Raw genomic sequence first — 15,264 nt, forward strand, 5'->3', positions numbered from 1 at the left:
ACGAAGCCGAAGCGGAGTCAAGGGGCTTAATTTGCCTCGAGACGCCGCCATGTACGCTCTCCCGAGCGCTCGCTCGCTCGCTCGCTCCTCGTATATACATATATCTCTCTACGTGGATGCTTTCCCGGGCCGCGTGTGCGCGCCGTGTACGCGTACTCGAGCGTGCTGAGCCGGATCGCGCGCGTGTGTACGTAGCACGTAGAGTACATAGCACGCCTAGACCATTTTGCAGCATTCCTGCCATTCTAACATCCGCGTTTCATTAAAAGATCTTGCCCGACCTCTTGGTGTAGCCGCGTACACACGCGTACACAGACGCGCACGCGGCTCTGGCACACGGGGAAGAGGCGTTCGTTCGCGTCGCGGCGTCGACTATCTCGAAATAAGAGAGAGAGAAGCGAAGAACGAGCAGAGTCGAGGCCACGTAAGCGCGGCACGGACTCTCAGTCGGGATATTTCTGCACCGTGTAATCTTTTTGCTTGAATATATTAACGGCGGTTTTTTCAACCAAGAGATTGCTTCTAGCCTGGCTGAAGAGGAGCACGCGGCAAGCGTTCAGTTCGAAGTTTACGAGCCGGCTTCCGGAACCAGGCTTTCGCCGCTCCTTCCGCGGATGCGTTCTTGTCCACTCGCGTTATTCTTGCCGGAACAACCACTGGCGACTGACAGACAGAGAGAGAGAGAGAGAGAGAGAGAGAGAGAGGGACACTTTCGAGATAGAAAGTTCGATGTCGCCTTTCGATCATCTTCCACCGCGAGGAATCTAACGGCGTATCGGCAGAACGCGATAAGATTTCACGGAGACGAGGAAGCTGGTACCGCGACGACGAGCGTTTATCGCGTAATCGAAACGCGCGTTGGGTACTTGGAAAGCAAGAAACGTGGAAAATCGACGTGAAAATGGACGGTATAAACGCGTGATTCCCATCGTTAGTGGAAGTTAATTAACGCGCGCGAGCTAGAACCGCTGACGTTAGACGAGTCTCGTCACGGGTTGCGCGAGAGCTATGGCTCCTTTCGGCTGTTTTATGGGGTGTGGATCTAACCGAACTATCAGCCTGAGCCGAAGGATAAGATTTTCGAGAGGACCGGGAGAATGGCGGGAGAGAAAGAGAGACGGCTGAGGCGTGCAGACGCAAACGCAGCATCGCCAGTAATGCGGCATAATACCCCGTAAGGGGGTTAAGAGTAATTCCTGTCGGCCAGGGGGTCGTCCCTTTCGACATTTACGACGTGTTTTACGCGATCAAAGCGAGCCGTAACAATTATTGGACGATTTCGCGGCCGTAAAATTTTATTCGACCCCACGATTCCACCCTCTTTTCTTCACCGATCACTGCAGGGGATGCTCTTCTCCGCTTCTTGCACGCTTTTCCACCCGCTTCTTGTCCCTCCTCCTTGCAACGCGATATTTATCTCCGGTTTTCCGGGATACCTTCCTTATCTCCCTTCTCTTTCTCTACTTTGGCTACCTTCGTTTTTCCTCGAGACGGTTCGTTGACGAGTCGGCCATTTTTCTATCGATACTCCGTTAATACTCGCGACTCGTCGATAAGCGGATTGCTGAATGATAATTCTCGTTCACAATCCGACCGGTTGCCCGGCGCGTGGCAACGACGAGGGGCGGTGTGGTCGTTCGGGACACCCGGTACGTGGGGTTTCGCGCGTACCGTACGTTTGGCCGCGTTTTCTCTTCGAGTTTTGATTTACGGCGGCTGGAAAAGCCGCGGCGGCGAGCGGGAAAGAGACGAGTACCCCTCCCCGGGGCGGAAGTGGCCGGAGGTAGAGAGAGAATATAATAAAAGCGGAAAGTAGGAGAACGAGTGGAACACATCGAAGATATGGTCGAGCGAATTCGACGCGCGGGACTCGGAAAGGAAACGACGACGCCTGGACGAGAAAAAGGGAGAAAAGAGGCGAGCGGCGGTGGCCGGGGCGGGTTGGCGAGGAGCGGAGCGGAGCAAAGCGAAAACGGAGCCGTGTCGACGCTGGAAAAACATCGCCACGAACGAGCGAGCGCGAGAAACCGTTCGCGCAGGATTCTTTTTCGGGATACGGAAGCACGAAATTGCCAAAGCGCGAAAGAAATCGTAGGAAAGTTCTGGCTCTCGCGAGGGGGAACGGGAAACAGGAGGAGCGGAGGCGCGTCCCAGCCGGAAACGCGGCGCACCCTGTCGTCTATCCGAAACGTTATTATTATCCGTGGAAAGAAATTCAGGATGCGGCCAGGAACTTTGCTCGCGCGGTGTCCGCTTTTTACACGCTCGGAAACGCGCCGCTAGGTTTACGCGTTATAACGGGTAACGCCGGTGGATTAAAATAAATATTTTACTTACTTCGTAATTCTTTTTCCTCATTTTTCCGGCCTTACTCTCTTCTTTCTCCTTTTCTCCCGTGTTTTTCCCTCTTTTTTTCGGTCCTCGGATTACGTCGAGCAATTCGAGATTGCGTATCACGGGATGCGTCGCGCTATAACATCGCGCGCGATATAGCTGGCGGTATGCAATTTTTAAAAACCGGTTTCGACCGGACATCGCGCGCCTCGTTGCGTTAACGTTTTTTTACGCTCTCAACGTGTTTTCGCACGATCGTAGTTCGTTAAATAAAACACAAGTTAACCAAGCGACACGTTGATTCGACGTTTTTCCGCGTAACGGTAGAGCCGGCCGCGCGCGCGAGGTGGGAAAAGGAAGGGTGGCGGGGGGAAGAAAATGGGAGAAAAGGAACAAAGAAGAGGCGAATTACGCGTTGAAAATGCAAAGGAAATGGCTCAAGGACTCGGAGCAACGATCGTCTTTCTCAGGATCTGACAATACGATAATGCCTGACACGCGACGATGCTACCTTTCCGAAGGCACTCGAGCAGAACTAGCGTCCGTAACGAAGCGAAACACGATATCAACAACGTGGAATACCTCTTGGCTCGATTTCTTTCGTAAATCAGAAGAGGGCCGGATATTCTTACAGCTCGGTGTCGATATCAGATCCCTGGGGTAACGCTCAGCCGTCTTCTTCTTGCTCGTCCCCCGCCTCACCCCCGTCGCAGCCCCGTGGAAACTCGGCCCTGCCGGGGCAGGATTCACCCTCGAATTAAAAGAGCAGCCATTCTAACCACCCTCTTTTCCCTCTTCTGCTGCTCAGCAGCTCTCTTCCGTTCCTCCGGATCGTCCGGATCGTGGTGCGTACCAGGGCCCGAGAATAGGTCGAGGGTGAGAAAATGAGACGGTGGAAAAAATTGAATGGATTTTGGGAATCGATTGCGAGCAGACGTTTCCAAGCACTTTTCAACTAGGTCAGGATTGAGAATCTACTTGGCCTTGATGTTAACGCGCGAATACAATTTTATCTCGCTTCCTCTGTCCTCGGGTATTATCTGGCGTGTTTGCTCGCGATTACTTTTTAAAATTGCAATCGCGACGTTTTCCAAACACGCGCCACGCGTGATAGAATTCGCCATTACGCCGTCGGCGTATCGTTGCACGAAATTTACCCTCTTCGCGCCTTCTGCTTATCCTTGTTTACGACTCGTTTAAAAACTCCACGCCAACGGGGTTTTATACGAAACCGATTAACGGATTAGGATCGCATTAGCATTGGCGCGTCTAGCGTAGATTTTCTAGCAAATTCGCGTTACGAATAAACGCCGGTTCCCGCGTCACGTTACCCAGCCTGATAGAATCGATAGGGTCGTTATTCAAGCTCCGATTATACTCGCGCTAGCGGCTATACCTTATTAATTACGATTACATCGGTGTTTGCAAACGTAGAGTTGGCAATTTCGGTTAATGCGTTTCACCGTGACACAAATTAGCGTGGGCTAATCGCCGCCGATTTTCTTCTTTATCCCCGTCAATGGCCGCTCGTCCCCCTGTTTTATCCTCGCGCGATAGCATCTCGTTTACCCGCGTGGTTTTGCGTCTCGCGCAAAGACGAACCGTGGAATTATTTAACGAATCGGAATATTTCCGTTGCCATGGTATCGGAGGGATTTAACTCGGGGACGAAAGCGCGCGGACGATACGCGGTGTGGTCGGGGGCTGCTTTTTGACCCTCTGGTGATTCCAGCCATGTCCTTTCCCTATCGCGTATCCGCTTCCACCAAGCTCGCGGCTCTTTCTATTTTCCCCCTTTCCTCTCTTTCTGTTTTCCTACGGTGAAAAGCGGGTAGCAGCCGACAACCCTTTGTTACCGTGCCTTATCTTAATTGCTTTCACGGGTTCCCGTTTAGATCAATACACACCAGCGGCGTTCCACCGCCGCTCTGCTGTTGCCATACCTCCGCGCCACACTCGGCTCCGCTCCGCGAATCTAAATTATCCCAAGGGTTGTTTCGACCAGGGATTTTCGATTTTCTCTTCCACTCCCTTCCCACCCCTCCCTTCCCTTCCCTCTTTCTTTCGCCCCCGCGTACGCAGCCCTTGCATATTTTAGCAGCGACTTTGCCCCGATCTCCCGCGCCTGCCCCGTACCCGATTTATCGCCGATGTGTCGTCCAGACCCGCTCCGTTCGTTCCGCCGCGTCGTTTTCTCCGCTCCGCGGTGGACCATTACGAAAATACGATACTCGACGCGCGAACGGTAATCGGGTTAATCCGTTATGCGAAAAGAATCCGCGTAAATTGCGGCACGCTCGCGCCACGGCGTTTGATATACGAAGCAACGGTGTCTAGACGGTTTTCTAAACGGCGGAAACTTTGTCCTCGTCGTCATAACGCGTAACAGGACGCGAATTAGTCGGGCAATTAGCTCGATCTTCAACGGGGTGTCATATTAATGTAGTTCGCTCGCTAACGACCCTCGAAAACGGCGAACGTTACGTTGTCGCGGCTTTGTACGTTTGTATAGCCAGTGTTTCACCCGGACCCGTGTGACGAATCCGTGTGGCACGGCCGACGGGAAGCTAGACGAGTGCGAGAGAGGGATGGAAGCAGGAAGGCGCGCGTACCCGCGCGAGCGGGACGGAGAAAGAAGCAGGGTGTACAGAGTCGGGCAGACCGTCTGAGTCGTAAAATGTTAACTGCTAGTAAAACTGAGTTTACGCGCTTGTAAGGACCCCCGCAGGAGGTTAGCAGTCCCTGCGCCTCGCCGACTCGGCGGTACCAAGGGCCTCCCCTTACACCCCTTAATGGCCAGATTATTGCCCGTAAGCCACCCCCGATTACTTTCTTCCCGCTCGATACCCGAAAATAATTTCGCTCGAGCGCTTAATTTTGCACACCGCGGCGCGCCTTTCCGTTCCGCCTCTACCCTCTCGTACTCCCGTGTCGAAGCATCACCGACGCGCCAATTTTTACGATATCTTCTGCCCAATTTTATTTCCATTTTCCGCGCGTTTTTCCCACATTTCGAGTGCCCCGCGAGGTTAGATCGGCGAGAGAGATTGGAAAGTTCCGCTTCGAGGCATAACTTCCGTTCCTATGATAGACTCGGGCTGTGGGAAGCTATCTACTACCCTCCAAGCAAATAAACGAAAGTACCGTCGATGGCTGGCGATCTTTTAACTTTCAATGGAACAACTTCTTCCTTACGGCATCGCCGTAAACGTGCACGTTTTATTTCGTTGCCGCCGTGCGAACCACGCGGCCGAAGGTTTTTCATTTTTAATTACCCGCAGTAGCGTGAAAAGTTCCCGGCCGTTGTATGGGCAGCGAAGTTTCAACGATATCCTCCTGACTGCTGTTAACCTTCCCTTAAGTCGTTCTTGAAAATTGAACGCCACTCGTTCGCGAGATCTCGCGTTCGCGGACCTTCAACGAGGAAATTTCTTTCGCGATACTGCAACCCTTGCCCCCCTCGACCATCTCGCCGAGTCGGTAAAGGCTGAGCAAGTGGACGGTAAATCAAGTTCCTCGAGGACGAAGGAAAAGTTTGGGACTCGCCCCCTGTGGAAGAGAGATTCGTTAACGAATAGCGAGGCACCGATAGAGTTAGCGCGAATCGCAGTAACATCTTTCTCAAAGAAACGGGTCCCCGGTGATCGACTTTGTGTCTTCACCCTTTCAGTCGAGTCCCTGGAGGAATCTGAAACTTCAACCCCTTTGCCGGGACTGCAGCCCTAATTGTTACACTTCGTATAAATGCATTAGTTCCGCGCATTCGTTTCACGGTCCCACGAATCCCGGCGAACTTTCACACCCTTCTTCGCTTCTCTTCCGTCTCTGGAGACTTTTTTCCAGCAGCTAGCAGCCGCCTGCATTCAGCGGGAGAGAGCGAGAGAGAGGGATGAAAAAAGTCCTAACGAATTTAAATTACGGCTCAAATAACCACAAATGTGATTAATTCAATCTCAGCCAAGGGACACGCAGGGTGTGGGAACGTTATATCCGGCGACGGAGTGTGTCGATATTTCGGTTATTCGTTGCTTCACTATTGGCTTACTTATTTTTAACTTTTCCCTCTACTTATGTTGTCAACCCTTTCGCTGCTACGGGTGACTATAGTCACCGACCAGAAAAATTGAGCGAAAATTTAAGACAAGTGCGAACAACGTTTGCATTGCAAACTCTATTGCGACGGTCAGTTTTTCCTTTTCCTTTTTTTTTTTTTAAATTTTTCGTCAAAAGACCGAATGCTAAACACTGCACGATCGTAATGTTTCGACACTCGTCGTAGCGAAAGGGTTAAATACATAGGATGGATTACGTTTTACTGAAGTAACGTCTCATAATCAAAGTAACTATACGTGTTTCCTTTGCGGAAGCTTGAAAGGAAGTGTCTTCAATCGTTAGAATTTATTTGAATCGCCAAAAAATGCCAGATGTCGCTAGAAGCATCTAGCAACGTGTAGCGAGAGATTAGAACTGTGCAACAATTTTCTACACGGTTGTATAGAAAATGGTCTGTCTGGAGAGTTTCTTTCGAAACTGGCTACTTTTACGCCTTTGTCCCGACTAACTTTCTCCGCGCGACAAACAACCTACTCGTCAGTTTTTAAAATCGCGGGAAGAATAATCGGTTCCGTGGGGGAGTATATCTCGCGGCAGTTTGCGCGAGTTTCCCGGGCTGTCGTTCATCCCCTCGGCGTGCTTACTCGTGCGTGCACGTGTTGGTTTATGTATCAAGGGGGTGAAAACTGTCGAAAGATGCATCTTTCTGGAAGAACTGTCACAGAAGGCGGACAAGGGCGGAGAGAAGGGGCGAGAGAGAGGAAGCGCCTCGCTCTCTGTGGTTTTATGGGTCGTCCAGCTCCATCATGCGCCGTAAAAGTACAATAAAACCACTGTTACACCGTGGAAAACCACCCCGTTCTAAAGCACCGCGTGCATCGGCCCTTAAGACAAAGGGAACGAAAGGTTCGCGAGACCGGGATGAAGATACGAGGGAACATCGGAGTAAAATTGATTCTTTTATGATCGATAAACGCGCGACTTTTCTCGATTCTCGTTAGTACTCGATCACGAGTTTGCCCGTTCGTTCCCCGTTCTTTACCCCCCCGATTCGTGGAGAAAAATCGTCACGATAATAAAGCGAAGCGCGTAGACGCGTTTGCTCGGCAGCATTCTCGACGTTTATATCGGTTATCCGAAGATCGTGGTAATTGGACGAGATCCAACGCGATCCTCGCGCGTTTACCAGGATTCTGCTCGTTATATCGTGTTTAAAATTCCAACGAGCATTTTTTCTCTCTGTTTCAGTGCTATCGTTAAGGAATACCCAGGAAGAGGAACCACCCGATCCGCAGCTAATGAGGTTGGACAACATGTTGATCGCGGAGGGTGTTGCCGGACCGGAGAAGGGTGGCGGAGCGGGCGCTGCAGCCTCTGCCGCGGCGGCAGCGGCGGCTGGACCACCTGGACAACCTGACAACGCCATCGAACACTCGGACTACAGAGCCAAGCTTGCCCAAATTAGACAGATTTACCACCAGGAGCTGGAGAAATACGAACAGGTTCGTTCGCTCCGATCTCTCTGTTCCTCTGTCAACTTTTCCACGAGTTCCACGCGGGTTTCGTTTCCGTTTGGTTCGCGTAAATTCACGGGAGGGCAAAGTGTTTTCGAATGGGGAAGAGGTCGGCGTGCAGTTTTGCTGCAGGATTTTTTTCTACCCTCGAGCACGGCGATAAGAGACCGGTTAAGGGCGGCGGTGGAGAACGAGTCTCGTCTCTGTTCGACGATTTGCGTGCTAATGAACCGACTCGCTCGCGCTAAGTAAAATCTCGCGTGTCGGCTAAGCTAGCGGGTGTATCGCCAACTGCGGATCTCTTTAATGCCAGCAAATTCCCCGCGGGCTATTGTGTTTCGCGGTCGAAATTCCACGAAATTCTGCAACTTTTGCCACGGCTATCGTGCCTCTCGCGTTACTTTTACCGAACCTTTTATCTTCCGGATAGCTCGTCGATCGATCTCGAATCGGTCGAAATCGCCTGCGCGCTTATGCGAATTCGTCGTACGCGCGGCTGGTCGGATCAGCGAGATACCGACGAGTTTTTCATGGGCGTTATTCAAAATTCCCAGTTCTCGCTGTTTTCGCATGGCGGAGATTCGAGCGTTATTTGCCGGCGCGACGCCAGAGTGGCGAACGCCGTTCGTTGTAACGCATATTCAATTTCTGCTCGTTAATATGCGCGCGATTGAAACGAAAAGCATCGGGCGGCGTGCAACGCGCATGATCACTCCCATTCGCCACGACTCACTTATCAACGATAAAAGCATAATTCTTTTTAACGCCTCTCGTGTTTTCTCCCTTTTGCATACTTTGCAAATAACCGTGGCCCGTCATTCGTACCGGCTCGTGTATTCGCGCGTACATAAATACCAAATCACTCGCGCACGACTCGGTTGAAGGAGAGAGAAAGAGAGAGAGAGAGAGCGAGAGGGGGTGAACGGGGCAGGGAGAGGGAGAGAGCGTGCTTTAATTGCCACACCCGTTTCGACCCCATATTTCACCGTGTGTCAGCGGTCTTGATGTTTCCCCGCAGTAAATACGCACACCCTTGCTTTGAGGTCCACCGACGTGTATATGGATGCGTGTGGAATTCTTTGTAGACGCAACAATATGGACGCGGCTCGTGTCGAGATGTATGCGCTCGCGTGCACGCGCCGGTGCAACTGCAGTTACCAGGGGCAGTTGACGCTCTATCGATAAGCCTGGTCATTAACAAGTTTTAACCCCGTTCCGTTTTTTCCTTTTCTCTCTCTCTATATATATATGTATGTATGTATGTATGTACGTATATGTGCATATACATGCTCGTCTAAGGGTCAAACGGTATTCGAGCCGGTTGATTTCGCTTTACTTTCTTTGCCCGCCTTTCTCCCGACGTTTGACGACACACGGTTGATCTTTTATCTCTTTATCCGAGATTAAACTCGTTTCGTTTTTCGAGATAACGTCGAGCGAGATCCGGCACGGAATAAAATCCATTTCTGCGAGAATTCCTTTTTTACGCGGCTCTATTCGTAACGCCGGGGCCCGCGATTGTTATTTAAACGAACAACGCGCGCACACAGTTGCTCGGCTGGCCGCGTGTAGCTTTCGCGAGCTTGGATAATACAATGTTTCGAGTTCTGCCCCGGAATATATTGCCGCGCTTAAAAGTAACGTTATTACGCTTGATATCGTCGCGGGCAAAAGTTTTATCATAACCGAAATTTACTATTCAAACTCGCGGCCGAGTCACTGCATTAGGGTGAACGTCTGCCTGACTATGCAAAATGGCGTGACAAGTACGAGAATAGAACCGCATCGAGTTTTACGAGATCGCGTGATCACGGCCAACAAACATCGTCTGGCATGAATCTTGCTCGGTGCATGCCCTCCTTTATTTCCCCGATTTTTACTACAGATTTTAACCTTTTCGCCGGCAACTCTGCCACCCTATCCCTTCGCGGTTCACGCGAACAGCGCGGCAACCCCTGTCTACGCTGCAACGCGGAGCGGAACGCTCGTCTTTCTCTCGCGAATCGCGAGTTCCGCTGCGATTTTCACCCCCCTCTCGTGACCGTGACTCGGGGCAATGAGGATGCCGCGATGGCGGCGATTCGTTCGCGAAAACTGCCGTAAACGGTAAATTCGATTACGTAAGAAAGGGGCTGTCGTATATTGCGGTAACCGCAGAACAACCGCGGCAGACGTAACCGCGACCAGGTATATTTAGCAGCGCGCAGGTTGGAATTTCGATAACGCTAGCGAGCCAAAAGCCTCTCGGTGCTATATCCCCGGAACACATGCGAGCGTATTAATAGAGGGAACCGAAGTTAAATTACAGCCACCATGAGAAATCTCATTTTCCGCCGAGACGAATTAACGACCGTCGTCATCGAGACACTTGTTGGCTTTGCCGTTTCGCCGGCTGGATATCGACGTCTTCGGATTCTATAACCCAAAACTGTCCATCGCGTCTCGTTCGATACACCGGGTCTGCGCGATTATACCGCCGTTCGCGACTGCATTCGTCACCGTTTGTCGAGAATACGCGCCTCGCAAGTCACTTTTTCGCCTCGAACCACGACCTCCTACCGATGCTTCCTAACGACGAATCGTTCCATCTCGAGGAACCTGTACGAGGAACGACAGGATAGGCCGCGACATAGCGTCTGGCGTTGCGCGACCCGTTGGGCGAAATATTATTTTCGTTTGGTGGATAATTTAAAAATTGGAGAGAACACCGATACGCAGAGAAGGGCATAATTCTCTGCGGGTTTTCCATCCAATCCACCTACTCGAGATCGTCCCTCGCCCCTCGTGCTGGGCTAGCAGCGAGGCAGGAGCGAAGCTGATCCACCCCACCGATGCTCGTGCAAAGAGAGGAGAGCAGAAAGGAAGAAGAGAACGAAGAGGAACGGGGTGGATAGAAGAAAGACGAGGAGAGTGCCGGGGTATGGCGGCAGAGTGGAATCCATTTCGAAATTGCGAGCCACCCTGTCCGACTTCTCCCCTGCCAACCTCTTCCTTTCCTCCTAGCGCCTTCCCTCAGGAAAATCCACCCTCCTCCGGCCCCCTTCACCCCCCTTATCTCTATCCCTTTCTCTCCTCCACTCGCGTCCTTTCTTCGCTCCCTCCAGAAGGTAGCGTGCTCGTCTCGAATACTGATATCGGGCAAAGTCCTTTTTCCCTTAAACCGAGCAGCCACCAGGAATAATGCATTATACGTACGCGTCTTTCTTCTCGCTTTTTTCTCCCTCTCCATCGTCGCCCTTCCTCTTACCTTCTCCGCTTCTACACCCTACTCCTTCGCAACCTTTCCATCGGTTTGCTTTCGCGGTTTCGTTCGTGCCTCGAGTCCTCGGCCATCCTCGGACTCCCGATTCGCCGAGAGACCAGCGCCAAAGACTCTGCGACCTCTCTTTCACCACCCTTTTTCACCCTTTCCTCCTTTCGCGTGCCCAAAGAAGCCGAACCTAGCGCCCTCCTCGTCGACGATTTTCACTTTCGACAACGAAACGTACATGTGCTTTTTGCCCCGAAGCCCCGATCCAGACGGTTGATTAAATTACGGTTAACGGAGGGAACGCGAAGCGAAAGATGGCAGTGACAAGGTGGATCTCGATTTTGTTCCAGGCGTGCAACGAGTTCACCACCCACGTGATGAATTTACTGAGGGAACAAAGTCGTACCAGGCCAATCACGCCGAAGGAGATCGAGAGGATGGTGCAGATTATTCACAAGAAGTTCTCCAGCATCCAGATGCAGCTTAAACAGTCCACCTGCGAGGCCGTGATGATTCTGAGGAGTCGATTCCTCGACGCGAGGTGAGTATACACGATTTAAGATCGTTTCTATGGTTCTCTATCGGATGGATAGGCGAAAGGGCAGAGCGGCGTAGATGCGAGAGGGAAATAAATTGCCTTTGTCACAGGCGTAAGCGACGGAACTTCAGCAAACAAGCCTCGGAAATTCTGAACGAATACTTTTATTCGCACCTCAGTAATCCGTATCCGAGCGAGGAGGCCAAGGAAGAACTCGCACGAAAATGTGGAATCACCGTGAGTCAGGTAAAGTGGAACAAAATATTTTCCGTCGTTTCCTCGCGGTCGGATTAAGCGACTAAATTCGCGCATTCTGTTATACTATTGGCGAATTTTTTTTTTCCGCCATGTATATCGAATATCTCGACGCGGGGTGGAAAATTACCTGTCGAAAATGCCGGTCGTCGATCGAACGAATATTAGCGGAATGACGGATTATTCGAAGATTTTCGCGAAATGTCGAAATTTCTTAGCGACCTTGCACCGCTGTTTGTCGTGCTTGTAGGTTTCCAATTGGTTCGGCAACAAGAGGATACGCTACAAGAAAAACATAGGTAAAGCACAGGAGGAGGCGAACTTGTACGCAGCCAAAAAGGCAGCTGGTAAGTTCCGTCCTTCGCAAATGAGCGACGGGTGTTCCTTGAAGAGTTCGTTTCGATAGTTTGCTCGTATTAAGGATAAAGATGAAGGAAAATTTCTATCGAGTCAAAATTTGTATCGAAATTTTTGTCGAAATTTTTCATCGAGTCGAAAGACTCGCTGTTCCTTTGCCAATTAAAATTCATACCCGCGGAGCGTTGCTGAGAGAAGGTCGCGGAAAATCGGTCGAGTGCAAGCTCCCTTTACGGACGATAGGTTGTTTAACGAAATTTCCAGTTAGGATGCTTCTTGGCACCTATTCCGACTTGGTCATCGCGATCGTTTCCACGTCGAATACGAAATTAGGATGAGGAAGAAATTACGCGGTATGGCGGTTTCTCATTATCGTAAATCATCGTACGACCGAGTAACTGCTCATTGTTCGGCTTGGCCGTGCCACTGTTATTGCGACTGACGAATAAATCTCTCCGAGGGAAAGGAAATTATCGATTCCAGTCTCTGCGGCCATTTTTATGGCACGTTCAAAGAATTCGTCGAAACTGGAAACCGGTGCTCGATACTCTGGTATATTATCCGATCGTCCGGACTTGTCCCCTTTCGAGACGTGAGACGCGAGACTGGAGGAGGATTCGCACCGATAAGATGACACGTCATCCCGGTTCCTTCGTATTTACCTTTTCGCATTCTCGAGGAAATTAGAAGAAAAATTCCGGGGCTGTTTCCTCTGAAAATTCCTCGCATTCGCACAACTTGCTGGTCGCAATTACGCGTACTTCTCTTAACTACCCAGGCGTCTCTTTATTTTAGAGGGCAAGGCGAGATATTTTTAACTTACCAATTATACGGAGAAAGAGGGAACGAAAGACGAGAGGAGAGTAGGTAGGAGAATACGCGAGTGCGGGAGGGCGATGAGATGCCGGCGTTCTCGCCTTTCTTTCGACGCCCTGCGCCTGTTTGTCTTTCCTCAGCCACGCTCCCGGTAAACGGGCCCGCGCGCGCAGTCTTCTCGTAATTAAAGAAACGGAATTCCAGTGATACTGGCGCCGACTCTGCGGAACCGGTACTCCGTCTCGGACAGCGCGCACGTTTTCGCGTTCCAAAGTCAAAATTTCCTGCTCTTTACCGTGCCACACGTAACAACCGCTAGTTGTCCAGGCTGCTTTACGCCCGTTCGAAAATCCATACCGTTACGTGCACCTCGAGCAACGAAATTTCATCGACTGATTCGCTTTCACCCGATAATACGTTCACTGTGAAATGTCAAAAGGCAATTTAACGATACATTTGTCGTGCTGATTAATCGGTGGCGTCTGCGCGTAAATTTGCTCTCGGGGAATTGTTGGGAAAAATTGGATAACTCGGGGTCGCGCAGCTTATTATAGCGAGGAAATACGAAAAGTCGAGGGGTAGGGAAATTTGAAATTCTTCGGAATTCTCGCTACGATTTTGCGAGCACCTGCAAAACTCTGCCCGTCCATGCGAATACGCTTCGGAGATTTTCCAGGCCAAGTGTCACCGCGTTATTCGTAGGATGCGCGCACCATAGATCATGGTGTTTTCAACGCCCACAGCCACGGGTACGCACACGGACAGCGGTGCACATGGGAACACGCCGACTGAGTTATTTTCTGACCATTGCCTCTTGTCCTCCCCACACGAAGCACACTCGCGTACAGTTTGGTGCACCGCGGATACGCGCCTGGATCTACGCGCGTATCCGTGTACACAGCAGCGTGTACGTGCACGCTGATTCTGGAGTTGACAAACGTCAAAGATATATTTAGAGAAGGATCGGCAATCCCCGAAGGCGCGGTCGATGGTACCGGGGACGAAGTTGACGAGCGTCGTTGTTTCGACGAGTAACGTTTCGGCGGAATTGCGATTTCCGAGTAGCGACCGTCTGTACGTGCACCGTTAAAATGCTTCGAAGAGGACAACGTCGTCGAAGAGCAAACTCTCGGGGACAGAGGGTGAAGATATTTCGTATGTACGGGTTCCCGTGGGTTACAGGCAGCGGTAATTTATTTCGTTACGCGCGTAATTCCGTGGCTCTTCTTCCACCTGGAGAAAACGTCTGGGTCTGGAATTCCGATGAAATCTAATTTTTGAATCACCCTGTGACTACGGGGGATACATAAACGATAGGTCGGCGGCGTGGTGTACTCGCGTGCATTGGAACGACGTTGCGACACACGCGCGAATCCTCGTCTAGGAATACGAACGCAGACGCTTACCTATACCGGGTGGCTCGAAAGCGGTGGTGGTCGACGCGAGAGCCACTCGATCAATACGCCACGTTGCCTCCTGCGCCTCCACCCCCAGGAACGTCGCTCTACCCCTGTCGCCCTCACTCCTCTCGCTTACCAGCCAGCTAGCCCTCTCTCCTCACCCCTCTTCCTTCTGCTCGATGTGCTGCTCGCTCCCACCCTTTGAAAAAGGAACGATGGAGGAAACATTCTCTCTCTCTCTCTCTCTCTCTCTCTCTCTCCTCTCTCTGTTCCCCGGACGAGAACTCCGAAGGAAATACTCCGCAGCTCAGCAGGATTTTTCCAGCCAGGAAATAACAAATATACACTCGGAGGAGAAACGAGCAGATTTTAATGCGAAATTCATGGGACATCGCGAGCGATTCGGTATCGAGGGTCACGCCGGAGGAACGAGACTCGCGTGGGCACGCGGTATCCCGCTTGGATCCACAGACGTTTATTCCACGAAATCAACCCCCGAATTTTTGTTTCCCTCGCCGGGCACGTTTGCCCGGGCCACCACGCGTTTTTCCCCTCGGCCTTTCCTCCTCCACGAAGACGGTCGCCGTTTCGCGGCGATTCGAATTCTATTTAAACGCGCCCGATTCGTATCGCGAGTTATTCCCTCGTTCGCCATTGCGGATCGTTGGCAGCAGATTAAGCCTCGGTGACCCTTCGCTGCGAATCGTAGACCCCGGCCCGCTTTTCCAGCCAGGTTATAGCCGATGA

At 51.4% G+C, this 15,264-nt stretch overlaps 1 protein-coding gene across 6 annotated transcripts in view; it reads left to right on the top strand.

Moving 5' to 3' along the window:
* The window catches only part of exd (PBX homeobox extradenticle), a 45,052-nt gene that overhangs the window by 16,413 nt on the left and 13,375 nt on the right, over positions 1-15,264 (top strand). For all 6 annotated transcript variants that reach the window (XM_017900200.1, XM_017900216.1, XM_017900224.1 and 3 more), the window contains 4 exons: positions 7,636-7,889; positions 11,502-11,692; positions 11,800-11,935; positions 12,195-12,291. In XM_017900200.1, the coding sequence (XP_017755689.1) occupies positions 7,636-7,889; positions 11,502-11,692; positions 11,800-11,935; positions 12,195-12,291 (678 nt within the window). The remainder of the gene's footprint in view (positions 1-7,635; positions 7,890-11,501; positions 11,693-11,799; positions 11,936-12,194; positions 12,292-15,264) is intronic.

This window comes from Eufriesea mexicana, unplaced genomic scaffold (genome assembly GCF_001483705.2).
Source record: "Eufriesea mexicana isolate 0111107269 unplaced genomic scaffold, ASM148370v2 scaffold4744748280, whole genome shotgun sequence".
In the NCBI taxonomy this organism is placed as follows: domain Eukaryota; kingdom Metazoa; phylum Arthropoda; class Insecta; order Hymenoptera; family Apidae; genus Eufriesea; species Eufriesea mexicana.